Source organism: Nelusetta ayraudi, unplaced genomic scaffold (assembly GCF_046127955.1).
Source record: "Nelusetta ayraudi isolate G7.1 ecotype Tasmania unplaced genomic scaffold, CSIRO-AGI_Nayr_v1 ptg000042l, whole genome shotgun sequence".
NCBI lineage: Eukaryota > Metazoa > Chordata > Actinopteri > Tetraodontiformes > Monacanthidae > Nelusetta > Nelusetta ayraudi.
The window spans coordinates 17395592-17422559 of NW_027466092.1; the positions used below are offsets into that span (position 1 = coordinate 17395592).

A 26968-nucleotide genomic window follows, 5' to 3' on the forward strand; every position below is an offset into this window, starting at 1 on the left:
ACAGTGCAGGAACGGGGTACAACGCCCATTGTTACGAGCTGTTTTGTCTTTTTATGAATGTAGAGAGAGCTGTTTGCATTCTTGGTATTGACTCAAGTATTTTCTCTGTTTGTATTGGACTCTACGTCTCTACATCTTTCTCTAATTTTGCTTTTGATTTTCATGAACTTAATCTCAAGGTGCTGTCAAGGCCAATGGTGTGTCTAACATAATAGCCTCAGGATTTGGTTTGTGCTTTTTGTAGGCGATGGTAGATTTACAGCTCTAGTTCTGACACTTTTCTATTGGTCCATATGCTTTGTGAAATGTCAGATTTTTTTCCAGAGTAAAGTTTTCTTGGGGTTAAACCTTGCTAAAGGTGACCTTTTTGCGGTTGTGTCTTCTATTTATTTGAAATATTCTGCCATTCCTTTGAATTTCACGTGTTAAATTTAGCCTCAATTTCAATATTTGGACAGCTTTGGTTTTATGTCTCTGAAAATGAATTGGCAACACAGAAGGTGTGGAAGATACAGGCAGAGGAAATGTCTTGTGTGCAAGTTTCTTGTTGGAAAAATGTCAGCAGTGGAGGATGTTGTACTTTGGCTCGTAAAACTCCAAATATCTGCAATGGCCTAAGTTAAGTTTCTCACAGTGTTCCGAGATTTGTGTAAACTGGCCCTTAAACAGATGCTCTGTCCTCTGTGAATAATGGAAAACATCTGCTGTTGCTTTAGTGATCAGGGGTCAGAGGGATTTATTACCTTCAGGAATGGCCCGCCCAATGACATCATCTAATTTATATTGTTATAGGCAAGGCCTTAGAGCAGAACCAACAAGGGAGGTATGTAACAAATTAAAACTACATCGGAAAAACAGCCCACAAATTTCATTGTAATAAAGTAAAGATCTTCACAAACTAACAACAAAAAAAAAAAAACACAAGAATGCAGAGCTGCAACCACAGAAAAATGACTCCAAGAAATAGCTTTATCTAGAATTAATAAAACAAATATTTTATTGCTCTGTAATTAATGCAGTTTGGATTTTGAAGGACTCTGAGAGGTGATGTGAAATCTGTTTTCCTGCTGAGGCCCTGGTGAATGGGCGGAGACCCCTCAGAGACACCAGCACTGGAAGAGTCTGGCTCAGTCAGGGGCCAGGGGCCAGGAACTGGAGACCCTGGACCCACCCTGATGCAGCTGCTCTACACTACACGCCAGCACAGCTTCACTCCCACTCATGAGAACAGTATGCATTTAAAAAAAACACACACACACACAACTCAAGGATGAGCGACAAGGTTTACGTGTTCATGCAGGACAAACATGTTTTAAATAATCAGTTTCTACGCTGACCTCTAAAGCCTTGCCATACTGCATTCAGAGCCACAGTAATAATAGATCCAGGTAGTTGAGTGAATGTGTGGAGAAGTCAAGGCGCTGGACCAGGGCATCCTGGACCTAAAGGATATAATGGAATCCCATTAGGGTTGGAGTGATTTAGCCAGGGAGCGTCTCGCTGAAAGGACTTCCTGAGTACAACACCGGTGAGACGTGGACGTATTCAGAGGATCACTCAGAGAGCAGCAGACAGTCGGCACATGGACATTAGATTCAATTTCTAAAGATCTGAAGACTTGACTCGTTTGAGAGCATTACGACAAGTGATTTGGAATTGAATCCGTAGAAAAGAATAAAACATAGATGGATAGGCAGATAGATAGATAGATAGATAGATAGATAGATAGATAGATAGATAGTAACTGATGTAACTATCAGCGTTTCAGATATTACATATCGAAGTACATAAAAAGAAACTTACAGAATAATTACAATAATGTCTTGTCACAAGAATTCATCTTTGCACTTGTTTTAAATAAACACCCATAAACACACAGGATGACTGTGTCTATAACAATATTGACTGGATGTCCCAGCAGCGTTCTGAATATGTAATCCTACGATGTCGTGGGCATTGGACTCGCCCTGCTGGATAAATGTCCAATTGTGTTTGCTTGTCAACTGGTCCCAACTGGTGCCATGTCGGTAGACAATGGGGGTCATTCTAGATGCAACTTTTACACACACACACACACACACACACACACACACACACACACACACACACACACACACACACACACACACACACAGTGATTGTATTGTTTACCAGACCACAAAGATCTCAGTGTTCAGAGTCATGGTGGGACATGGTGGTTGTGGTTTGGGGTGTGTGTGACCATCACTGGCGACGTTGGGCCACGTTGGACTCTTGGTGCGCTGACGTATACGCTTGAGGGTTGTGATCATGGTGAGAAGGTTCGGAGTAGCAGAGGAGCAGAAGAGGAGTGCTGGGTTGTTTGCTCAATCTGAGTCAGACGAGGCGGACAGCTGATCGATCAGATCCATCATCGTCATCGTCATCATCATCATCATCATCATCAGCAGCAGCAGCAGCAGCAGCAGCAGCAGCAGCAGCAGGTCTGAGGAGGCCACATTAGAAACTGGCATGGTGCGTTCCATCTCTTTGTTTTGTTTTGGCGACACCTTTGTTTAATCCAGTCGACAAGGTTGAATCAACAGCTTTGAAGTGCTGACGATGAAAAGATTTATCAGTTTGACTTTGCTGCTTAAGCAGAATGTTGAACGCATTCTGTGTTCTTGTCAAAATCAGTCTTGAGTTTTGGCGGGTCCAGGACTCTATGGCATGTTTCTATCATCACCTTTGGTTCAATTTGTTTCGTTGTCAATGTTGGTTTTCTGGAAGAAATGATTATTGCCACCGAACATTTCAATATTTCATTTTAACATTTTGCACTTCAAACATAAGTTCTACAAATGTGGAAACTTAAGGAGCTTCCTCCAACAGTTTAAAGGTCCAACGTGTCTTTTTAACTTCAGTTTATAGACTTTAGTTAAATGAACTCCATCATGACAACAATGACATGATTGAAAAAACAAAAAAACAATGCACAGGTTAGAAAGTAAGTGAAGGATGGACTTTCATCATTTCTTTGTACTTTTATCAGAGAAATGAACTGATAGACTTGTTCTTGTTAGAAAACTTTGAGTTATTAGGTGAGTTTTCATATGCTTGAAGTTAAAATTCAGCATTCTCTGCCATTTTTGTCCCCCAGTCCAGCTCCTCAAGTCCCCTGAGGTGGGCCGCCACAATCTGCTGTACCTGAAGGAGATCGGGAGCGGCTGGTTCGGGAAGGTGAGCGGAGGGTAACACTGATCTGATTGGCTGTCTGCAACTTTGGTGGCCAGACTTGTGCTGCACCACGAAAGACAGAACTACCAGATAATGTGCAGCTCTCTCCTCCATTGTCTCCTCCCACTCATCCACTGATGCACCCCAGACGTGTAGCAACTCTTCTCTTCTTCACCAGGTGCTGCTGGGGGAGGTGAACACTGGCCTGAGCACCACCCAGGTGGTGGTGAAGGAGCTCAAGGCCAGCGCCAGCGTGCACGAGCAGATGCACTTCCTGGAGGAGGCTCAACCCTACTGGTAACTTTCATTCTGATAGGAAACGTTTTGAAGTGAACTTTGACGTGACACCTTTTTCTTTTAAAAATCTTTTCTCACATTGTGATATTGACACATTTCCCTCTTCTGCCCCTCAGTACTCTCCAGCATCATGCTCTGCTAAAGTGCTTGGCCCAGTGCACTGAGGTCACTCCCTACCTGCTGGTAATGGAGTTTTGCCCACTGGTGAGTTTCATATTTAGACATAAATAAACTTCCCCCCAAGACTTGCTCAGAAATCTATGTGCAATTCAATTTTTCAATTCAATTACTTTTTGTAAAATGAGTTGCAAGCATTTCTCTTCAATTTGAAGTCTCCATTAGATTTTATATTTCATGAGGCTCATTAACTAGATTCACAATTTTTTTTTGTAATTCTTATTTTACGAGCAAATTGCTTCTTGGTCATAAAATACTTGTATACCTCTAGGAAATATTTGGCAGCTGAGTGAAATTATTTGAAGTGTGAAAGATGATTTGTGTAAACTGAGAAGTTCGGTCATATTTTTTAGACAGGTTTTCAATTTAACCCGTGTGCAAACAGATCGTTTTTTTTGTTTTTTTTTAAACAACACTTAACCCTTTATAGGATGAGGATCCACATGTGGTCGTTCTCAGAGGCATATTATTACACACAATGTTATAATAACAAATATAACATGGTCTGTGTTCTTGCTGCTGGTTACACAAAGAGATTTAAGTCACTTTGTCTCATGGTTCAATGCAGTGTCTTGCCAAAGGTGTTTGTACACTGTTTGATGTGTTTGACTGTTAACAAGGTCCTCGTTACTAATTTCTTCATGTCTGAAGGGAAATGATTGCGCTAATAATTTTCAGATTATTGTCTTTTATTTTATTTTTTTTTACATAAACACAAAAAAACTGAAATGGACAAGTTACTGTGTATGGAAACTTATTTGACCTTGAATTAGCCTAAAACTGACCAATTTTCAATAGTCACTCATGGAAAAATGATTAAATCTCCTATTGACACAATAGAGGTTACATTTAGATATTAAAGTGCCTTGACTGCCCTATAAAGTTTTAAGTAAATGCCTCAAAAGGTTTTTAAAGATCCAGCTCTTTCAAGTGGTTGAATTTATTCTTCAAAACTACACAATGCATTCTTACCCCTTGCAGGAATTCAAATTCTAATATTTTAATAATAATAATACAATTTTTCATTTGAGGTTTGAGGTCTTGTTGAATTAAATGAAAGGACTGCCCTCCAGTGGTCATGGGCTGTAACATACGTGTCTTGTACTTTCCTGTGTCGTGTCCAGGGAGACCTGAAGGGCTACCTCCAGAGCTGCAGGGCTGCAGAGAACATGACCCCTGAGCCTCTCATTCTTCAGCAAATGGCATGTGACATTGCTTCAGGACTCCTGCACCTGCACAAATACAACTTTACACACAGGTGAGTGGAATGATGTTTAGTCAGCAGTTCCAGCTCAGTGCTTTTACTGACGTCAGCCTGTCGGCCTCCTGGAACAACATCCTGGTGCTGCCTGAGTGTTTCTCACCGACTCCAGCATCAGTGATTTTGTTGCAGGCGGTGCGCCCTCATCTTCAGAGCAGACGTCATGTTGGTCAATATGTGTGTCTCAGCAGAGATGGAAAGGTTAAAGACATCTTATTAAATTATATCAAGTATGCGTTGGTGCATGCAGAACTATTTGAAGAATCTAAAGAATCCTCACTGCCTTTCACTTATTGTGTTTCCTAGTATTGAAGACCTATGTAAATATTTTTGCCACCTTCCCTCACCAGTGACCTGGCTTTGAGGAACTGTTTGCTATCGGGTAACGTCTCAGTGAAGATCGGAGACTACGGCCTGTCCCACACCAAGTACAAGGTCTGTGATTAGTTCAGAAATATCAGCCAATTTGATTAAACCTTACTGTACATTTTAGATGTTGACAGCCAGTTTTCTTGTGTCCTCTCTTGTCCATGGTGCAGGACGATTACTATGTGACGTCAGACCAGATGTACGTGCCCCTACGTTGGATTGCTCCAGAGTTGGTAGATGAGGTGCATGGAAATTTGCTGGTGGCTGACCAGTCTCAGCAGAGCAACATGTGGTAGGTACACAAACACAAACACAACCATAGATAGGAAAAGACAACAGTTTTAAAGTTAAAATCTAAAGATTGATTGTTTTTTTCTGCTATGGAAACTTTTTACTTGAACTGCATCAAGATGTTAGTTGAAAAAAAAGTTTCAAATCTGGCCACAATGGAAGCAGAACTAACTTTGCATTGGAATTTTGTCAGTGAACTATGGCCATCAGGCAAATGCTTGTTGCTAAATAACTTATGTGGGTGTGTCTTGTAGGTCTCTGGGCGTGACAATTTGGGAGCTGTTTGAACTGGGCAACCAGCCCTACAGACACTACTCTGATAGACAAGTGCTGGCCTACGCCGTGAGGAAGCAGCAGCTGCGACTTCCCAAACCGCTGCTCAAAATACCACTGGCTGAACGCTGGTGAGGGATTCATTTACACATGCAAATATGTGGATACAAGATTCAACAAGAACATGGACTTATGTATTTTTCTCTTGCAAAACCAAATCTTTGTATCCCTGTTGTTGTATCTCAGGTACCTGACTGTCTGTTTTTTGTTTGGTGCACCTTAGGTATGAGGTGATGCAGTTCTGCTGGCTCCAGCCGGACCAAAGACCCACTGCAGAGGAAGTCCATCTGCTGCTCAGCTACCTGTGTGCCAAGGGGGCCAACGAGGCTGAAGAGGACTTTGAGAGGCGGTGGAACTCATTATGTCCCAGTAATGGATTCAGCAGCCACACAGCAATATTACGAGAGCACCCCTCGTTGACCTTGTCCTCCTTCCCCCTACTGGAACAGTTCACCGCCGGTGACGGCTACCACTCGGAGTCCGGGGACGATATACTGACAGTCACAGAGACGAGCCATGGCCTGAACTTTGAATACAAATGGGAACAGGCTAGAGCAGATCAGTCATATGGAGCACCAGACCCATCCAGCAGCCTGGGTTCGGTCAACCACCACTGCCAGGAGGCATTTTACCCACCAGGGGGCATTGTAGGAGGCTGCCCCATGGAAAATCATAGCCATACAGTTTCTCCGTCTTACTACCAAGCAAAGCGTCTCCATGCTCCGGGGATACTTCCTGTCCTCAGTGCCCACAGCCCCTCCGTAACCAGCGAATACTACATTCGCATTGAGGAGCCAGTGGAGTGCAGCATGGATCCAGAGTACAGCATGTGCTGCTACAGCCCAGACTACCAGGGCAGCAGTGGGAGCTTTTTGACCGGCAGTGCTGACTCAGGCGAGTGCATGGCTTGCCCCTCACAGGCCAACAACGTGGGCCCCTACTGGTCAGCAGACATCCATAAAGCAGACGTTTACGACTCCAACGACTCGAGCCCTGCCATCTCCCTCACAATGGAGCCTCTTCTGGGGCAAGTGTCAGACAGCAGCCCTATACGCCCCTGGGAGTCCAGTCACTATGTGTCATATAAAGACCGAGATGGCGGTTACTACTATGAGCACTCCCCCGCTTTGGGAATGGAGCCGTACCTCATTGGAGATGGTCTCTCCAGGCGGCATCAACAGGAGAGCTGGGGATCGCGGAGCCTGCGCCAGGCGTTGGGTGAGCTGGAGAATCCTTTTGGCGTGTCGCCCTCTGTTGGCAGCCCATCGCAACAGCCGTACAGAGACGCATACCTCGACACAAGCCAGGCCTCCATCATTGGGAAGAAAGTGACGGGCGGCTACTACGACATGATGGGTTCCCTGAGAAAGACCATGCCCAGCCACACCAGGCACCACAGCCACTCGGTCAGCATTAACATGAAGACAGATGGAGCCCTCTTCATTGGGGGGCACCAGGACAGTGATTCAGAGGAGGAGGAAGAGGAGGAGGACATTTTTGTGGAGAGGTACAACTGCAACACCTGGCCATCCAAACACAGCCATAGTGGCATGGGCCACCGTAGACGGGCGAGCCACAGCTACAGACAAGATGCCTATGTAGATTTCCACTATACCATGCCAAGCACAGACATCGAAGACTCGTGGCCAGAGCAGCACAACCTGGCCTTCCACTCTCTGCCCAAGCCTATTGACTATCTGGAGCCCCATCAGGCCAAAGACAACACTGCTTGCATCAGTATGGCCAAGCATCACCCGGCGGTGCCAACGGACAACTGCAACGCCTACGTCTACCTGTGCCATGAGAGTGAGCCTCAGGTGCCGGTGTCAATAGAGTGCTGCCACTCGCACTTTGTCGACCCGCTCACGGGGATGCTTGTCAGAAACAACAGCTACAGCCCGAGCTACAGCCATGGCAGCTACATCACTGATAAGGCCATTGACATTCCCAGCAATGACGAAATGATCAATCTATCGCCAGCCCCCGGGGGTCCAATTGTAGCAAAGCCTACCTCCATTAAGACAGAGGACAGTAGAGAACAGTATGTTGAGTTAACCTTTGATCATACTCTATACAAAGAGAAGCAGGAACACGTGTCCAAAGAAAATCCAGTCATTCAGCAACCCACGGAGGCTAAAACGGAGGAGGCGAACCTGCTCCCGCCTCCTGCTGACAGCACAGCCTTTGGAGATCCACCGTCAGAGTTGAGTCACACCGCCGATAGCTGCGTCGACCAAGGGAGCTCCAGCCTCGCCGACATCCTCGATTGCAGCGATGACAACGAGGACGATGACATCACAGACGACATCACTGATGTGACCTCCGGCATCTTTGTGGACGAATCCAGTGAGATGAACTCGTCCCCAGCCTTCAAGTCCCTGCAGAAGCAGGTGGGGACGCCTGACTCCATGGATTCCATGGATCTGCCATCAGTAGCGGGCTCATGCGAAGGCTTCAGCCCCCTGTCCTCCCGCCCTTCCTGCTCGCCAAAGGCCATGGACAGCGGCTATGACACAGAAAACAACGAGAGCCCGGAGTTTGTACCCAAAGACCATCATGAAGCCAAAGAGCAGCCTGCCGCAAATTCCAATTCATCCATGGGGACGAGTGAGAAGAACGATGAGGCGCTTGAAGATCTGGAAGTCGAGGCTGAAGTCATGTCTTCGAAAGATGAACAGCCGCTGGCTGATTTGGATCCAGCAGCTTTAGAAACAAGCGACCATGAGCTTCAACCGCTGAGCGAGAAGACTCCATACAGAGACTCTGCTTACTTCTCAGACTTTGAGAATGAAAGGCAGTCCAGGGACGAGGGGGACGACATGATGGACGCAGGGAATGGCGACGAGGGAAAGAAAGGTGAGAAAAGGAAGAATGAGATAGATAAAGAGGTAGAGGGCACTGCTCCCAACAAGGACATTAAGCTTGAAGTGGGGCAGATGTCTTCAGAAGAAACTGACTCTTCTTCTCAAGTGGAGTTATATTTGACTGAAGAATGCGGCAGCAGCGAAGAGGAGCTGGGTTTACCTCTGGAGCCCTTCGACACTGCTTCATTAGTAGAGGGTGGACTGGACGAGTGGCCTTCCCAGGAAGAGGGCTCGTCCCTGGGAGACTGGGCAGCAGAAGTCGTTGGGGCAATGGAGGAAGCCCTTGGGGCCCTGAAAGGAGACTGCCTCTCTCAGGTCAGAGTGAGGGAGGAGGACGAGAGTGAAGAGAACCTGAAGACCTCTGGCCAGGGTCCAGAGGGGGTTTTGGCCATCGTGACTGACAAAGAGGTAGCTGAGCTCCAACACGTTCTACCCAAAGACGAGGTGGCCCTGCAGCTCACTGCTAGTGCCAGGCGTTTCTCCTCCTCCTCCCCTCCTCCACCTCCGCCCGTGCCCTCTCCTCCGCTCACCACCGACGGTGGGGGCGGGGCCGACGCCGACGGGGACGACGCAGACGAGGAGAACGCTGACACGGACGACAGCGACGAGTCGGATGAGGACCTGCGCCGCTACGGCACGCAGGAGCAGAGCGGGGGCGAGGAGAGCGACGACGAGTGCCACCCCGTGCCCATCGTGGTGAGCGACGACAGCGAGGCCCACAAGCTGCGGAGCCTCCTCAAGAGGCCTGTGCTGCTCACCACGGCCAGCCTGGAGGAGGAGCTGGACCGCAAGAAGAAGACGGTGTCATTTTTTGACGATGTCACCATCTATCTTTTTGATCAGGTGAGTGGCACATAGGAATACATTTATTCATATGCTTGTGCCGTGTTAGCGTCATAAAAGCAATGCTTCAGGTTTTTTTCTTACAAAGAAGAAATTTTATGAAAGAAAGAAATTAGTTCTTTGCTGGTCCTTTTCCTCTCCTCTTGTTCCTGTAGTTGCTGTTTGAGCTAACATGACACTCGGTACCCTGGTCCTATTTGTTCTTCTCTGATATTAGGAGAGCCCCACCAAGGAGCTAGTTGAGCATGGCTTTGCTTCAGCAGAAGACGGCCAGAGTTCAAAGGGAAAATCACAGGGTGACAGGGCGAACGCCTCAGACGAGTTGTCGGATGGAAACATCTCAGAGGAAAGTAAGTGAAAGACATTTCCCATCTCGGGGGGGGGGGGGGGGGGGGGTGACTGCCACACAACTGGAAATTAGAATCATGGCCAATTTGAAGATTAATAATTTGGGTAGAACCGCAATCCTTTTAAGATGACATGTCTATTTTCTCAATGATCTATAATAATTATCATTCATGCAAAAACTACCAGTAAGTTATTCACTACATGAAAGTGAAAAGAATTTGTTTAGTCATTTTAACAATTTAAGGCATGAAGTTGGTGCTTTTAATTCACAAGTATCCTTGCTCTACACTCTCTCCCAGGTCTGGGTTATGAGTGGGAGGATGACTTCCCACTGCTCCCCCTACCAACATCCTCAGCTGAAGCCGACTCCCCCCCGCCGCGCTCCGCCCCCAGGGCTCCACCCCCTAAACCCGCTGTACAGTACTCCCGCTTCAGTGTCTCCCCATCCACAGTGTCCCGTTTCTCCATCACTCACATCTCCGACTCGGACGTGGACTCGGTAGGAGGTGAGTCGTTCAAACCTCGAAAAACCAAAAGTGATCCCTGATCGCGCACAGACTTGAGATCACGTTCAGATCTCGGTATTCTGAGACTTTCTTCATTGTGTTTAGACTTTGTAAGAAAAACCGAAAACAATAAAGCCCTAATCAGGAGAAGGTTTTTCTACCAGAATGACACATGTTTTTTGTCAGTTTGTATCAGCATATTTTGCTTTTGAAATGCATTGATACCATGTACTTAATATTTCAACTAAAAATACCTTGCTCACATTTACCCCCGGAAAGAAATGTCAACATGAGATATAATTTACAGTGCTCTGGTCGGCGTTACAGAGCACTGTACACCGAAACCAGCAGACACCGGCTCAGCTTCTTCCCCCAGGCTGTTGCTCGGATGAACTAATAACCATCTTCCTCATATTGCACTACACTGAACATTTCCACCTCGACTTTTCCTTTTCTTTGCTTTGTTTCTTTTTGTCTTACTGTCACAGGGTATACTTATGTAGACTTGTATATATATTGTTTTTATATTTAGGAATATTTAGACAGGCTTGTATATATTTTATATTTAGGTAATGTGCACATTTAACAAATACTTGCATATATATATATATATATGTATATATATATATATATATATATATATATATATATATATATATATACATATACATATTATTTATATATACTATGTAGACTTGTATAAAGATACTTATTTTACTCCTCCACCGAGTTGCACACTGTTCATAGTTTATAGTTTATTTATACTTCCGGTTGCACATTGTTTACTTGTTTACCCTCACTTTTACATATTCTGTAGTTTGTTTTTGTTTTTTTAACCTACGGATAGAGAAAAAGGATAGAGAAAAAACAGAGTCAAATTCCTTGTTTGGCATGCTCAAACTTGGTGAATAAAGCTGATTCTGATTCTGATTTGGACACCCTACTAACCCCACTGATAAAGCTTTTGGGCCCAAAGAAGTCGAATCGTCCTCTAGAAAAAAAAAAAAAAAGTAATATGGGAACTTTATTGAGAGGTTTACAATTTGCAAACTGCAGTGGTTGTACTATCATTGTCAATGTTGAGTGGCTGCTACCGATGCTGACCTGCCTCGCTCTGGTTGTGTCTTTTGCAGGGAGCAGCGAGGACGGGGACAAGGAGTAAACGCTGTGGATACTAATACTGCCTCTGCCAGACGGAGACTTGGCCTGCTAGCATGATTTATTTTTTCAAAGTCAGGTTTTCAAAAATAAAATAACAAACACACAAGAGAGTGCCTCTGATCGCCTGTGGACACTTTGAAAGGTCATCCTCGACCAAAAGCTGTTAGGAATTCTGAAAAGATTAGGCTTAATATATATGTGAATATAGAGAGTATTAATATATTCTGTGGGAATGTTGTAAAGAAGCGGACAGCAGAGGAAGCCTGTGCATATTTTTGGGATCATAGAGACAAAACCGGATTGACAGACTTTGAATTTCTACCGATTCCTTGTCTGCACTGAGAACGGACCTGTTTCCCCTGAGTGAGAACCACATGGATTGACAGCTTTCATCTTGTCAGAAGTTTCAAAATGACTTCAACTGCTGTATAATGTCCACTTTTTGGCTTTTCAAACAGAGGATCCACTCCTTGAAACCAGACTGTGCAGTCTTTTAACTTTAGAAGCTGCTTTCTTTGTCTTCATGAATATCAGTGATAATCTTACCGCTAGTGTTACCGCTAGGGATTTTTTTTGGGTCGCTCAGACAGAAAGGACACTCGCAACCCATGAAAGACGGAAGAAAAGAAAAGATTTTTTCATTTCTGTTTCTACACGTTGTCCTCTCCTCAACATTTCATAATGTTCCAGTCGTTTTGACTTCAATATGTTCAATTTCATGTTTTTCTCCACAGTTTTAACACTTGACAACATTTTGACTTTATTTCAGCATTTTAACTTATTGTGAACATTTCAGACATCCAACATTTTGGCTTTGTCCAAAAATTAGCTTCTTTTTTTTTGTTTTTTTTTTACTTTGATTGATTGATTGATTTTCTACTTTTCACATTTCAAAGGGAACTCCTCTCAACACTGGACTCAATACTTTTGTTTCTTTGTTTTTTTTTCCCTCTGACAAATTGTTCCATGAAATATATTATCCTCATATTGTGTCATTTGATGTTGGAGATTAAATTAATTTAAATCTGCAAAATGAAATTCAGAATATAAAGGCAGAGACTTGAAATTATGTGAAGAAGTAATTTACTGTACACCCAAAACATAAAATAACCAAGAAATGGATTCACGACTGCATTTAGATGCTTTGTATCTCAACTGTAATACTGATATTTTTACTGCAAAAATTGGTACAAGGCCTTTTACAACAAAGAAATGAAATAATTTTCCACAGTTCTTCTCTAATTATAAATCAAACACATTACTGCCACTGGATAAAGGCAATTTTCTGACCAGATGGTTTTTAAAGCTCAACGAGTTGATTTTATTATTATAATATATTATATATAATTTCCAGTTTGTTCTGATCTGATAATTAGTGACATACTGTATGTTGAGTTTTTCAGAGGATTGGTCAGCACAACACTTAAAGGCATATTTGACATTTCATTTGCCTTGGCCTGAGGACTTCAAGGTGGCAGTAGTAAGTGATATTTATTTTCTTTAACGTGAATGCTGACATCACGATCAGGAAGCGACACAAAAATCAGGTTTGTTAACAGCTGTTAATTGAAGCAAGACGACACTTTATAACACAAAGAGTCAGCACGGTGAGTGCGCCGAGTCTACGTCTGACGTCAATATTCTGTCACAGTTTAGCAGATTATTTTAGTATCATCTTGACAGCTGTCCGCAATATTTTTGTATCTCAATGTCAAGTGATGGTGTGTTGTTCTAGTGAATGAGGGGAGGTTAGTCAAAATGTTTATCCTGCATTTCTTTGTTTTACCAAAGAGATGTGGTGTTGATGATGTTGTTGCCAGCGAAAAGCTTGGTATTCTTGGAGCCTTGGAAGAAGAACAGCAACCATTAGTCTGGAGGTGAAACTAACAGAAGGGAACGTTTTGGTTTGGTCACATGGTTTCTTCCTGTACATTCAGTCTAAATAAAGTCTGTTTTACACACTGACGCTGCCTGTAAAGTATTTTATTTATAATTTACAATTTGGAAAGAATATGATGTGTAATTATATAATTATATTAATTACTATTCTGATTATTTCCACTTACTAACCATCCAATTTCTGCTCAGCAATTTCGCTAATATTATTCAAGGGATTTACCTTCAGAGTTTTACTGGAGCCCCATCTTTAATATGCACCTGAATGTCTGACTTTTATTAATAAAGAGAAAAAAAATTAAGAGAGAAATGTTTTTATTAATCTTTGCACATTAAACACAGATATTCAATTTCCCATTTACAAACTAACAAATAATAATAATATTAAAGCTGCAAGCAGCATTCAATTGACTGAGCCTGCTGTGGTCTGCCGACCCCTGCAGAAGCCTGCTGACCCCTTGAGAAGACTGTCATTTCTGGTTAGTTTCAAGTAATGTTTTATTTTTTATTGTCCCTAAAAAAACAAAACAAAAAACACAACAATATACTATAGGAAATGTTGAGATTTTGCACTCTACCACTCCATGATAGCAGCTAGACGATCAGAGGACAGTCCTTTTGGTGAGTTTCGGGCAGTTTACAGTATTTTGTGTGGGTTTTTTTTCTCAGAAAAGGGTCCAATTCTAGTTAAAATGAAAAATAGATATCTTTTTTTAGCTGAGGTCGTGAGGAATGTAATATTTGTCCAACTCATAATAACAGTGTAGCTGCGGCGAGTGAATAAAAGGACAACAATTAAGTACTTTGGATTTGCTGTCCGGTCTTTGAAGAGCTGCAACATGAAATCTGTGTGTTTCCGTGAAATTACCCAAATTAGAGTTTTGTTCATCAAAGTGTTTTCTGCCGTATATTGAAGTTTGACTAAGATTGAGTGAAGGGCTTTGGTGTGGGGAGGGCTTTAAATATTGTATGGTATAGATTTGTGCAGGCCAAGTGTTTTTATTTCTGTAGGTGGAGCTGTTGGGCCTATTAGGCTCATTTTTCAGAATTAGAAAGTTAAGACTTGAATCCATGTGTGTCAGATTTCATGACAATTGGGCATGTTTTGTGTGTCAAATGTGCACTGGGAGAGGACGCTGATGTTTTTCTCAAAGCATATCATGCAAATAGCACACTTCCTGTGTAAGTGATGTAAAAAAAAAAGAAAAAGTAGATTAGTGAATTGTAGGCAATAATGGGACAAACACAAGTGTTGGTTTCATAACTGTAACCCCATCCTAGGCCCAACTAGTGCCTCTGTACTGGGTGTCTCTCAATGTACTACAACTTTAAAGGGCAATAAAATTAAAACTGTAAGGATCGTGCAACCTATACTTCCACTTTTAATGATCGAGGTCTTGTCTGTCTTACGGTTTTGGACTTCTGTATTTTCAAAAAAAGTGACTGCTTGGGTAATTCTTTTGTTTTGTAGCGGTTCTAGGGAGATTTTGAGAAAAGTGCTGCTAGATTATGACCAGCAAATGTATCACATGCAAACATATTCCCACACGCATACCACACAGCATTTACAAGACACATAACTTCTCATCATATGGATTATATTGGATTCTTTATTGTCAGAATTAAAACGGAGAAATGCCGAAGTTACAGGTTTTGATTTTCAAGTCCTCTTGTTTCATCAGTGCGGCATTAAAATACAATCGAAATCAATTGAAAATACCTGGACACAATTAAGTGTGAAACCCACTACTTGGAGATGGTTTGGTCCTGCTGTCCATGAAAAATGATCATCTTTTTCTCAGTGGCTCAAAGGTGTTGCACATAGACTTATCTCAAATTCTCCAGATCACACATTAAAAATCAGATACAGAATAGACCGTGTGCATTTGGTTGCTAATTTTATGGTTACTATGTTATGTATTTTTCCTGCTTGTCTCTTTTCTGTGTGATTGTTAGGAAACTCCTGCTGACCCGCATTGTAATCCTTTCCAGAGGCAGGCTTGTGATTTTTCTTCTCTAAGAACGCTATACAAGTGATTTTACAGAACAGTAGCAAGTCATCTGCTGATTTGTGGAGACCCACGACACGTCTGTGCTGCTGGGTCTAAAGTGTTCAGACATGCAAGTGCACTTCCACACAAGTGAAGAAGCTGAAACTTTGACCCGTGCTGTCACTTATGAGCATCTACAAAACGTGAAAACATACTTTCACAGTAATCCAATAAATTACAAACGTGTGTCTGCCTCGGTTGATTGACAGACACGTTGGAGCTTCAGCCGATGATTGTCAACAACAATTAATAATGTGGGGGAGAGGAAGAAGGTGGCAAAGAGGACCAGCGATCATTTACAGCTCAGCTGGAACAGGAGTCGTGCTCTTCTCAAGGGAGTCATAGTGACCTTCGACTTCAACCTCACCCTCGTCTTCAGATGCAGGCGGGCTGGGTGGAGCCTCCAAAGGTGCGTTAGGTGGGACATCTCTGAAGGAATAGAGGGGGAAGTGTCAGTCTTTTCTTTCTTTTTTTTCTTTTTTATCACAAACACACACAGAATGGTGAAACGAGCAACCAGATTTTCAGATGGAAACCAGAGAACCGCACAAAAAGCTGAACAGAGCAAACATTGACAGGAGACACTGGGGAGGAAGTAATGTCACATGAAGATGAACATTCCCAAGGTGGCATCAACAGCACCTTCCCAGTGTGTGAGCAAGCCCACAACCATTCGCAAGTCAACAGCAGACAACCACCATGTGGAGATGTCTTTTTTTTTTTTTTTAACAGAAAATGCAGGAAGTTGTCCTGATGACTGAAATGAAGAGACACAAAAAAAACCAAAAGAAAGATTTCAGAATAGCATGCAGAGCATATGGACATGCAGAACCCACACGGGTTCTAAGAGGTACCTTGTGTTAGCAGCAAGAGCAGCAGGTCATTTTGTGTGTGAGGCAGTGGCTGGTCAGGGAGGGAAGGAAGCAGCAAGGCTACTAAATACACACACACACACACACACACACACACACAACTTTTATTCTATTGCACCTTGTTCAATGACAGGTGTTAAATAAAAACTGGATGCAAAGATGCTTTATCTTTGAAGAAAATCATTCTATAATAAAAAATTACCTAAAGAATTAAACAAACATTAATCTAAATTGCAGATTTATTTAGATTATTAAACACTTTTTTTAGAGTAAAAACTCACCGTACTATATTGGTGTTATACTTCAAAGCATGCATGTCCAAAAGATATTGATGTTTTTCCTTTCCTTATATTTCCTTTCAAAATAAAAGTACAGTGGTCGATGCGGGGGTTCTTGGCTGACAGATGATTGGCGTGGCATCTTTGCAGCTTAGGTAGTCATACCTTGGACTTATTTTAGTGGAGAAAGAAGAAACACTGGCAGCTTCCTGTCGTTTGCTCTCGACTTTTGTCTCTAAATACACCAAACAGAGATGCAAAGAAAATTGCGGGGTTGGCAAAGCTGAAGGGGGTGGGGGGTGGGGGGGGGGGCGGGTTCCAAAAAATACACAAAGATATTGCAGGCAGAAGCAGAAGGTGAACATTTCAAGGCAAAAAGGTCCATCCACATTCACATCACCAATATATTGCGGGTTTTGGTTGTTTTTTACTATGATGATGATTCATCTATAAAACAAAAGAATTGATAACCAACTGACTAAACAGTACCATTGCCAGAGAGTGACTCAGTGGAGAACAAACAAACAGCAGTTAGTAAGACAGCTACTGATTGGAAGAGCTGAGCAGCATCTTTATTCAGCACAGACATCAGACACACACATAAACAAGTTTTATTTTCCACACATGGTGTTTTTTTTTCTTCCAAAGAACCAAGTCTATTGTTTGAGAAGCAGCAGCAGACGAAGGCTAAATGAGGTCTCTGAACAGACGCTACAGAGAGAGTTGGTAATGCTGAGGTGGCCACAACCCATCGCGTTTTATCAACATCAATAATATGGTCCATCTGCAAAAATAAGTCTTACGTTTCTCAAGAAAATATAATCCTCATAAGATGACTTATTTAAGGTCAGATAATGTCTAAAAATAAATATATGGTTACAGAAGTCCTTGGCCTATGAACAGTTGTATCTGTTGTCTTTTCTTTCATGCATGAACTCAGAGCTCAAATCTCCAGCAACCTTTCAATGAACAATCAATAACTTAGAATCCTTTGAATGTTGTCATAATTACCTTAAATTGGGGTGATAAAATCCAAACTTCATTCAAGTTATAATAGTATATAACCCGTCTTTTCAAGGATTTGAAAAAACTTTTAAATGAAACACAAATGCAAAACAAAAATATAAATTAGAAATCTATGAATATTGCCAAGGCCTGCAAATTGGCCTTGAACATATTTCAGGGATGGGGGCCCCATTCAGCCTTGGTCTGATATTACAAGTCAGACATTACAGTAAGTTTACACGAATATTTCCTTCATAAAGTAGCCAGTTCATAGATACTGTATGACAAAAAACACTTCAATATGGCACATTTATGTACAGTAAACATGGTCTTGGCTCCATCTGTCCATACATTTACAGCAGCTCACGACTCGTGACGCACGGCCCCTCATCACAGAGGAATACACGATCTGCAGTTAAATACTGAAAGACCCAGTAAAAGTATAGAGTAAGATCATTCTTTTTTAAAACATTATTAAAATCCTCTTTGGGATCAACGTTAATTCCAAACCCTTTACATCGTCACTGGGACATTTGTGGTTAAAATAGGTTCATTCAGCGGGGAGATATAATCTCCGCTCATATATAGATTATATAGAAAATAAATGTACATGCATGAAAGACAAGCAAAAGATACATTTTCCTCAGAAAAAAAGCCCATCATGTTGATTTTGAATACTCAGGTTGCACAAAGTTGTGTTTTGTTCTGGTGTGGCCTCAAGGTGTCGCCATTGGCCCCCATTAAACTGCACAGCGGGGTGGGGGTTAGTGGAGGGTAAGGAGGAAGATGCAGAGCCCCAGCACTGTCTTCACTTCGGTGTGCTTGGGGGCGGAGTTTATTGCCGTGGAACAGGAGGAAGGTGGGATGAGGAGGGGGGAGAGGGTCAGGAAAGAAAGGAGGCGGTGCCAGTGTTACGGCACCGGGTTGCCGATTGTGTCTGTGTGCGTGTCCTCACACAGTCGAAATCAATTTGCCCTCTGTGGAACTGTGGACACAGAGAGGGGAAAGGTGTCCAAACACAACCAGGACACATGCAAGCAGGAACTAGCAAATACAGCGCGGGCGGGCTAACTGTTAGCTTCCTATTACTGATGCTAGCAGTAAGGAGTGTGTGTGTGTGTGTGTGTGTGTGTGTGTGTGTGTGTGTGTGTGAGAGAGAGAGAGTGTGGCACCGAGGGATTTGGGTGGTTGAGTGGGAGAGTGAGTGGAGAGAAGCTGGTGGGTCAATGCAAGAGTGAACAAACAAACAAACAAAACACACAAATAGACGATACATACGATATATTACAGCGATTGTGGGCATTTTGGTGTAGTTTGGCGCCCTCTCTGGTGCAAATGTATCACTACAGAAAACATGCACAGGCAAGTTCTTGGACGCTTTGACCAAAAGAAATGACAACTTAATCCAAATGATGAAGTGATCGCGTTGTCTTTATCTTAAATTAGTTTGATGTTTTAAACATATATTCCTCTCACTGGAGTTACTTTTATGTCCAACAATGTTACCTTGCCATATTTTCCTATTTTTTGTTAAATGAAAAAACGAGGTTGAAATCAACCAACGAGACAACCAAATGAGACAATTATTTTGTTTATGTCACTGAAGGTCTCTTTATCTGCCCCGTTACACCTTGCATGATATACATTTAATACATAGGTAAATAATGATTCAGACTGAGTAGGTTTGGGTGAACTTGGTGAATACTTGAAAAAGAAAAAAATAGAAAAGAAAACCAAACCAAAGTGAGCCAAGTGTTGCTGGTTGTTTGCTTTCATAAAAATAAACCAAGTCTCTCATATCTCCATCTTTTACGCACCGATCCAATCCACACAGAGCAATCAGATGATCCACCTCTTTGTGGAATAAAGATGGACAAGAGCTTATGAACTAGAATACATTAAAAATGTTCTTACCTTGTAGGGAAACGAGGTTCATATTCTTCAGCCCCATGCTGCAAAGACACAATAATGAGTCTTATGAAATTCAATTCGAGCCAACAGAGAAACATGAACAGCTGCAATGACCTGCAAAGCCAGTAGGGGGACACAAAGATCCATGAGAGTTAAAGAATAAAGAAATTGTAACGTTCATCACTCTTCACACTACCCAGTCTATCTCTGGAAATTCTGTGTACCCAATTATCAAAATTGAAACTGGAGTTATTGAACACAGTGACACTGAATACAGATTACAATGCTGACAGGGACCTCCAGACCTTTTAATGTCACCTTCTGAGTGACTGGTGCGTCAGACAGCTGTCTTACAGCGTCGCCACAAGTGTTTCTGCTCCAGTGTGTCAAGGTGGGCAGAGTTAAGTTAAAATTGTTACATGACTGCAGGCCAACCAAGTGTATTGGTCCAGGTGAGACGTGAGAGGGAGGCCTGGCCGACAGAGACAGCCTTCATGTTGCATAAGTCCGTTCTAACTCTGCCGTTTGAAACCATTTGAGCCCCCACCAACACCACCACCACCACCACCACCATCATCATCATCATCATCATCATCATGATCATCATCATCTCCACCGCCGCCTCCTCCTTCTTTCCATATCAACCTGTCAGGAGCAGTTTAGTTCAGCTCAGCTATTCAGTTCAGCTATTTTTTTTTTTTTTTTTACACATCCTTGAGCAGGACTGTGTGAAGCAGAGGGGAACTGATTTGCACGCTTACATAAGCTTAATGTGGCTGATGTGATCCTAGCAACGCTAAGCAAGAGACATCCCCGTCAAAACGAGGCTCTTCCCCCCCCTTGACAGAGACACACGCAGCGCATACTCGCCACACTTTGGCGGATCTTGGTCAGATATTGACGCTGTGGACTTGATACCTGTGGGAATCCTGGCCCGGCCATGCTGTAGGGGCGCTGATGTCTGTGCAGCGTGGCAGTGCTGTGTGCGGCCATACGGGAGTGGATGCCGTAATCGGGCGCGGAGACGGGCATGTCTTCTCTCTCCAGGAGGTTTCCTGTGCTGCTGCTTTTCCCATGGAGGCTGCGCACAATAAATAACACCTCATTTTGAGTGTATATCTCTGACCTCACAGCCATAATTTCAGGATAAAAATTTCCAAGACCAAAAAAATCTACTAAATTCAAAGTATAAGAGAACATTCTGTCCTCACATGGCTCAAGACCCGTGAACCCTCGCATAACAAATCCAAATCAATCTCAAAACAGAACCAAAAGTAAACATACTTTTGTACTCGGAGCTGCTTCATCGAGCCAGCTTCTCCATCTGTGATCACTCGGGTGTAGGAGAATGGGAACCAGCCCCGCCTTCAGGATGGACAGAAAAAAACAAAGTAAAAGTTTTTCCTCACAAAACTCCCCACATAAAAGACTGAATCTGACAGGAATCATGAGGTGCTCTTACATCCTGGTCTTCTCGTTCTCCCCGTAGTGCCAGCCGTCCCGGGCCTCTGGCACCAGCAGGGTGATGACGTCGTTCTCAGAGAAGCTGAGCAGGGTGCTGTTGTCGCCGGCCGCATGGGAGAAGATGGCCTGGACTCGAGTCCGACCGTTCCTTTCCAGGCCTGCTGCCATGGAGCTGGACCTGGGCAGTGTGCGGGTCTCCGCTGAGAGGGATGGGTCACCGTCCAGTTAATGATATGTCCACACGTGTATTTATACCATTGACAGTGTAAAAGGCTGGATAGAGTTTCTAGTTTCAAAAACGCACTAGCACCAAAAACCTGCGTTATGCTGTTTGGCCAGCAGGAACCACCAAAGTTGGTTGGGTTAGGGTTAGGGTTAGGGTTAGTGACTGACTCAATACTGAAGGAGCCCTAAATTCATACCGTTACAAACTGGTTAACTGTATTTATCAGGTTAAAGCCAAAGTAATTTCAGAGACATTTCAGCAAATAGTTTCTAATGTCCATTTTGTCTGATGTGGACTCATTTTGAGTTAAAACTTCCATAATATTGTGGGTGCGGCTAAAGTTTAGTAGCCAACTATAACTCAACTATAGTCAACTTACTGGCTTGTGAGCAATCACTGCTCACCTTCGGCACCACCCACACATCCGAACATGGAATTTTTGACCCAGAAGGTCAAAATGGAGCTGACCATGAAAGTGACCTCTACACTTCTGAATCGGTATTCGCAAAACCAATGTGTGATGTCACGATGACGCCGTCCACCTTTATGTACAGTTAATGGTTTGTATATAGAAACTCTCCTTGTGAATATCCCATCTTCTTTTGTCTGTCTCGTTGGCTAATTAAAGCTTCACAGGCTGCAGTCTCATCCAAGCAGATGATTTCTTTTGGCATATTTTGGGGCAATGATGGCTCTCAATAACTTTCAAAACAAGCTGGCAAAGCCTCGGCCCTGAGAGTTGGCAGCCGGCCCTTGTTAAAATTCTGCATACAAATATTTTATCCCACGGATAGTGAGTTCATGTTTTGTGGAGGGAGAAAAAAAATCAACAATGATTCACTGCTGTAATAACCCACGCTTTGCATTTTGCATTGTGCTACACAACAAGTTACGCTCAGAGCACAATCACTATATTAGCATGATTGAATCAAGGGATTCTTCACTGATTTACTAGCGACCACCAATTATTAAGTGTTTTTTCCCCTCTGTTGTCCGTGACATGAGTTTCTTCTTATTGAGAAAATCCACTCTGATAACATAAAATGATGATATTTACATCACCGGAGGAGAAAAAGCCTGGAATTGGATCAGAACTCAGAACTTGAGGAACTCTGTTGATAAGCATAGGCTGATAAGCATAGATGTGTAAAAAGGCTGCAGCTATAGAAAAAGATACACATGGCATCTGTGCAAGCCAGGAGATGGCAAGGAGGACCTAAAGCACAGAGAGGAGGAGGAGGAGGAGTTTGCAGCTGCTGCAGCCAAGAGACCAATCCAACCTGTTGGCACGCATCAGCAGGCCGAGCTGGACTGAACTGGTGTCATCAGCGCAAACAGTGTTTGGCTCTGAGACTGACTGAGATTTAATGCTTGCACTGAAACTCTTAAATCATGTTGATTGTGGTTTGTTTATATTCAGAATACAAATCCTCAGGAAAGCAGCGAGTTGGAACTTCGATGTCTGCAAGGGCAAGCTGGTAGTTGCAGTGTTTCTTCTGCTTGCATAAATTAGGCCTTTTCTGCAGCTGGATAATACAGAAATAACTTCACATCTTTTTTCGACACAACTCCATTTCAATAGACATTCATCTTTCTAGTGGCACAACACTTGCAACTAAATAATTCCAGCTTCAAGAGGTCTTTTGAAATATATGAGAAAAATTGAAATTCTACAAAAACGGGATTTCTCCAGGTTGGAACTTTGGCATAGAAGTAAAAAAGAAATGTCTAAAAAAATTGTTCACAGTCTTGCAACTTGACAAGTTACCGGTTGTGACTTGTTAGTCCACTTGTCATTTCTGACATAACCAAAAACACGCGGAAAGGGGCTACAGGGCCACCTGTTGCCGAGTGGGATACTTTAGTCGATAAATGGATTCCCCTCCAAGCGCCTGTGTAATGGGCTGAGGGCAGCGCTCCAGTTAAAGTGCGTGTGGAAGCATACTGAGTGCGTCCTTACTCAGCGTGGCCTTGCTCTTGGCGGGGGCCACTTTGCGTACGGGCAGCGTGTTGGAGTAGACGTCTCCGCCGTGGCGCGGGAACTGCGGCGAGGCCTTGCCCTGCGCCACCTTGCTCTCCATCCACTGCTGGTAGTCCTCGGCTGCGTGAGCGCCGGCCGTGCCGTTCATCACTGGCATCCCTCCCTCAGCTCCGCCCATCAGCCGCTGCGCAGCAGAGGAAAAAAAAAAATCAACACCAGAGCTGTACAAAACGCAGACAAATGAGAAGAGGGTCAAAGGTAAAGATAAGGAGAAGAAAAATAATGAAAGTGGTTTAAAAAAGTGCATTGAGAAAAGAGAGAGTGTCGCCTGATGTGACTAGTTAGAAGAAAAAGTGATGTCTTCAAAGGTTAAGTGTGTGATATTGGGATTTTTTAAGAAGAAACAGCGACATCAAGTGGTTGTATTTTAGATTGCGGCGGTCTTTCGCACCCACTCCCTCTCCCAAGCATGCCAGTGAACTACGGTGGATATGCACGCAAACTTTGGTACTTTCTTCGCTTTCTTCTTTATTAATTCATTTGATAAATACGAAATATACTAAATACTCGCTGTCAGGCGGGCTGGATTGTCCACACAGGCTTCCTTAGAAATATGGCTGTGCAAGATTGCAATTAACTAGGAGCAAGACCTTTGATCTCTGTGTATTCTTGTACATAACTAAGAACCGTTCTATGGGTGTTACTGTTTTTACGGGCAGTATATTAACCTTTTACCAATATAAAAATCATAAACCAGGCCAAATTTTACACACTGAAGCTTCACTGTGAGTGTTCAGGTCCTCATTAATTTCAGCAGAGAGCAGATTCCCTCTGAGAGGCTCTCACCTGCTGCCCCATGGTGGCCCCGCTGGCCCTCAGGGCTGCCAGCTCCGGCGGCACCGGCAGAGCTTTGGCCCCGGGGACGGGCTCGGAGAGGGCCATGCCTGGGTGGTGGACCCCAGGGGCCATGACGCCCGCTGCACCGCTCATCTGCTGGGCGAGGAAGACTGCGCGGTCAGGCAGCTTGTTGGGCTCGGCGCAGGCCTGCTGCCACATGGGAATCTTCTGGGCCAGGAGCTCCTTCCCCTGGAAGAGAGGGGCAGTTGGAACCAAAATCAAGGCTAACGTGGCTAATGTTGCACACAATCCATCACGGAGGACTCCAGAGGATCAGCCCACCTCCTGCCAACCAGCGGCCAGCAAACTTTCACAAGCAACTTCAGTTTGTCAACCACCGAGTTGGATAACAAAGGAAAGCACAACAAAACAAAATAAAGCTTCAGGCCATCTTGAAGGTTTGTTTGTTTTTTACATCAAGTAGCATCTGAGAAGAAATAGAGTAATGGTATAAAACAAAATAGTATAATGTACTACTAATAGTGTTATTTCATAGTGAAAAAAGTTTTTTTTTGTTGTTTTTGAATACCTAAATAAAAACTGGGCTCAAGTTCTCACAATGTATGCATGGAAGGGTTTGACTGACAGCCCACTCAGTAAGAGCTCTGATGAAAGTGCTCTCACCACAGTCGCATAGTGCAGCTTTCTCCTTTAGGCACGCTGCTATGTGGCTTTCAAGACCAAACTCCTGTGTAGTGTGTTTTTTTTAAGGACATCTTAGCAAACAGCCGTCATGTTTTCTCATCCTGTGACTAAGACGCACTCATTTCAACTGTGACTGAACACTCATTATTATTTCCAGCTCTGGAGATATAAGGAGAACACAGTTACTGCTCACATTCAGAGCACTGATGCAGTATTTATGTGATTTTTCTTTTAGATGTTCAATGACCCTTTACAATTTGTAAGAATCTACATGCATTTTATATTTCACACACACACATATAATTCTTTTTTTTTTTTTCAGTTTGACGGAGGCAACCCTTATAAAACCCTATGGTGGCAGTTCTCCTGCTTATTCTGGGTGAAACGCCTCCCCGGACATAAACACAGCCTTCCGCTGTTTACTTCCGCCACATTATGTAAGGAACAAGACCGGGAAGACAAGCAAACATAACACAGGAGATGTGAGCCACGGGAGAAGAAGCTCTCATTCCCTGCAGTCCAGAGTAGGACGGTTACATAAAGACGCATCTCATTTGCATTCATCGTCGGGGGCTAAATGAGGGAGTCCTGAATCTATGAATATTAGAAAACAGAGAATGTGCAGCTCGAAGTGCAGTTTGAGCTGCGGCCGGCTGGCCGGTGCGGAGGATAAACATCGCGCCCATTCCAAGGTTGTTGGCCCCCGCTGAGCGTTTGTGGGCGTGTGACTTCACCATCGCACAACCACAAAAGTCCGGCAGAAACAAAATCCTCCCTGGCAAGTGGGGATTGACCGGGGAATGCTTTGGCTGAGACATCTTTTCTGGCAAAGGGTTCCTCCGCCTCGGGTGGAACTCTTCTTCCACCAGCTGCTACGCTAATGGGATGAATGGGAGACTGGTTGCTGCCTTGTTGCGCCTCTGTTGGTTTTTTTTTTTTTTCCTTGCTTCTGGTTGAAGCGATGAGTCACGACCAACTCAGTCGGACTTTTCAAACGGCGGAGGTAGATCGTGGGTGGATCAGAACATTCAGCAGTGTGACAGAAACAGCCTGTGGCTGTCTTTCCCACTCACCTACGGCTGCCCGGAGGAGACAGTTTCATGTTCAGGGGACTGGCAACTCAGACGCATAACAGCAGATCAAGAAGTGGTTGAGAATGAAACAGTCAGTTGTGATTACGTACTTAAAAAAAAGGCGGCTGTATTTGAGGTTGGGTCAAGCTGACAGAGAGCGCCCCCTTTGGTGGAAATATCTCACTGCCCAAAGCCTGCTAAATAGAAACATCTGAGAAGTCGGGATGTTTGTTGAAATACTTTAGTTTTGTCTTCATCACCTCACAAGGTGTCTCTTTCTGCAATATGTAAAGTCCAGATCAGACCAACCAGCTTCTTATGAGCTGAAGAAAGCCATGCAGTGGTGATAGAATCAAGACGCTACGCTACACTGCAAACAACTTCAATCAGTTCATTCAGTTACCTTTAAAGCCTTTGAAGAACCTTTAAAAAAAAAAAAAAAAAAGCATCATGTGAAGCAATCTACAACATTTTGTATGAAACCACCTGAGAAGTTAACCAGGAATAAGTAACTAAGAACGATGGAGAAAACTTCCACCGGTCCACTTTCCCACTAATGTATTCAGGACTCGCTCACTCGTGTTTCCTAAGCAACTCTTATGCGAGGCCGTTACATCTCCCTCCGCCGCTTCGTCACATCAGTAGTTTGGGTGCCTTCCGCACCTCCTCCCGCTGTCTATCAATCAGTCATTCACACACGTCCTCACCCACACACGGACAACTCTGAACCGAGTGTTCTCCGACAACTAGGCCATCCTCTCCTCTCCCCACTCCGCCTGCTCCCTCAGCCTCACTGATCCAACAACTAGTGCAACAAAACCCAAGTGGACGCGTGTGAATGGCCGTGTTCAGCAGCGGCGGCGGCTGCTCTCATTCTCCTGCTTCCCTTTATCACACTTCCTCAAGAACCACTTCATTTTCCAGCTATTAAGTCTTTACGAGACACTCCATAGTCCTTAATCATTCCTCTAGTTTTTATCTGGGCCTGCGGATGAGTGCCAAATGATGCAGATATTAAGGAAGA

The 26968-nt window shown here is 43.6% G+C and overlaps 2 protein-coding genes across 6 annotated transcripts in view; one reads left to right on the forward strand and one right to left on the reverse strand.

The window, feature by feature from the left end:
• aatkb (apoptosis-associated tyrosine kinase b) overlaps positions 1 to 13610 on the forward strand; it is a 37642-nt gene extending 24032 nt beyond the window's left edge. For 2 of the 3 annotated variants that reach the window (XM_076035071.1, XM_076035072.1), the window contains 11 exons: positions 3119 to 3198; positions 3374 to 3492; positions 3609 to 3696; positions 4794 to 4927; positions 5281 to 5365; positions 5470 to 5591; positions 5845 to 5994; positions 6147 to 9630; positions 9848 to 9980; positions 10278 to 10484; positions 11618 to 13610. In XM_076035071.1, the coding sequence (XP_075891186.1) occupies positions 3119 to 3198; positions 3374 to 3492; positions 3609 to 3696; positions 4794 to 4927; positions 5281 to 5365; positions 5470 to 5591; positions 5845 to 5994; positions 6147 to 9630; positions 9848 to 9980; positions 10278 to 10484; positions 11618 to 11646 (4631 nt within the window). In that variant the 3' untranslated portion in view covers positions 11647 to 13610. Of the gene's footprint in view, positions 1 to 2175; positions 2494 to 3118; positions 3199 to 3373; positions 3493 to 3608; positions 3697 to 4793; positions 4928 to 5280; positions 5366 to 5469; positions 5592 to 5844; positions 5995 to 6146; positions 9631 to 9847; positions 9981 to 10277; positions 10485 to 11617 lie in introns of those variants that run through there. The other variant, XM_076035073.1, reaches the window with a different exon arrangement.
• Positions 13611 to 15139: 1529 nt separating this feature from the next.
• baiap2b (BAR/IMD domain containing adaptor protein 2b) overlaps positions 15140 to 26968 on the reverse strand; it is a 50878-nt gene continuing 39049 nt past the window's right edge. For 2 of the 3 annotated variants that reach the window (XM_076035075.1, XM_076035074.1), the window contains 7 exons: positions 24176 to 24415; positions 23309 to 23513; positions 21121 to 21322; positions 20943 to 21023; positions 20577 to 20739; positions 19662 to 19699; positions 15140 to 16021 (listed from right to left, as the gene is read on the reverse strand). In XM_076035075.1, coding sequence (XP_075891190.1) covers positions 15889 to 16021; positions 19662 to 19699; positions 20577 to 20739; positions 20943 to 21023; positions 21121 to 21322; positions 23309 to 23513; positions 24176 to 24415 — 1062 coding nt within the window. In that variant the 3' untranslated portion in view covers positions 15140 to 15888. Of the gene's footprint in view, positions 16022 to 17288; positions 18733 to 19661; positions 19700 to 20576; positions 20740 to 20942; positions 21024 to 21120; positions 21323 to 23308; positions 23514 to 24175; positions 24416 to 26968 lie in introns of those variants that run through there. The other variant, XM_076035076.1, reaches the window with a different exon arrangement.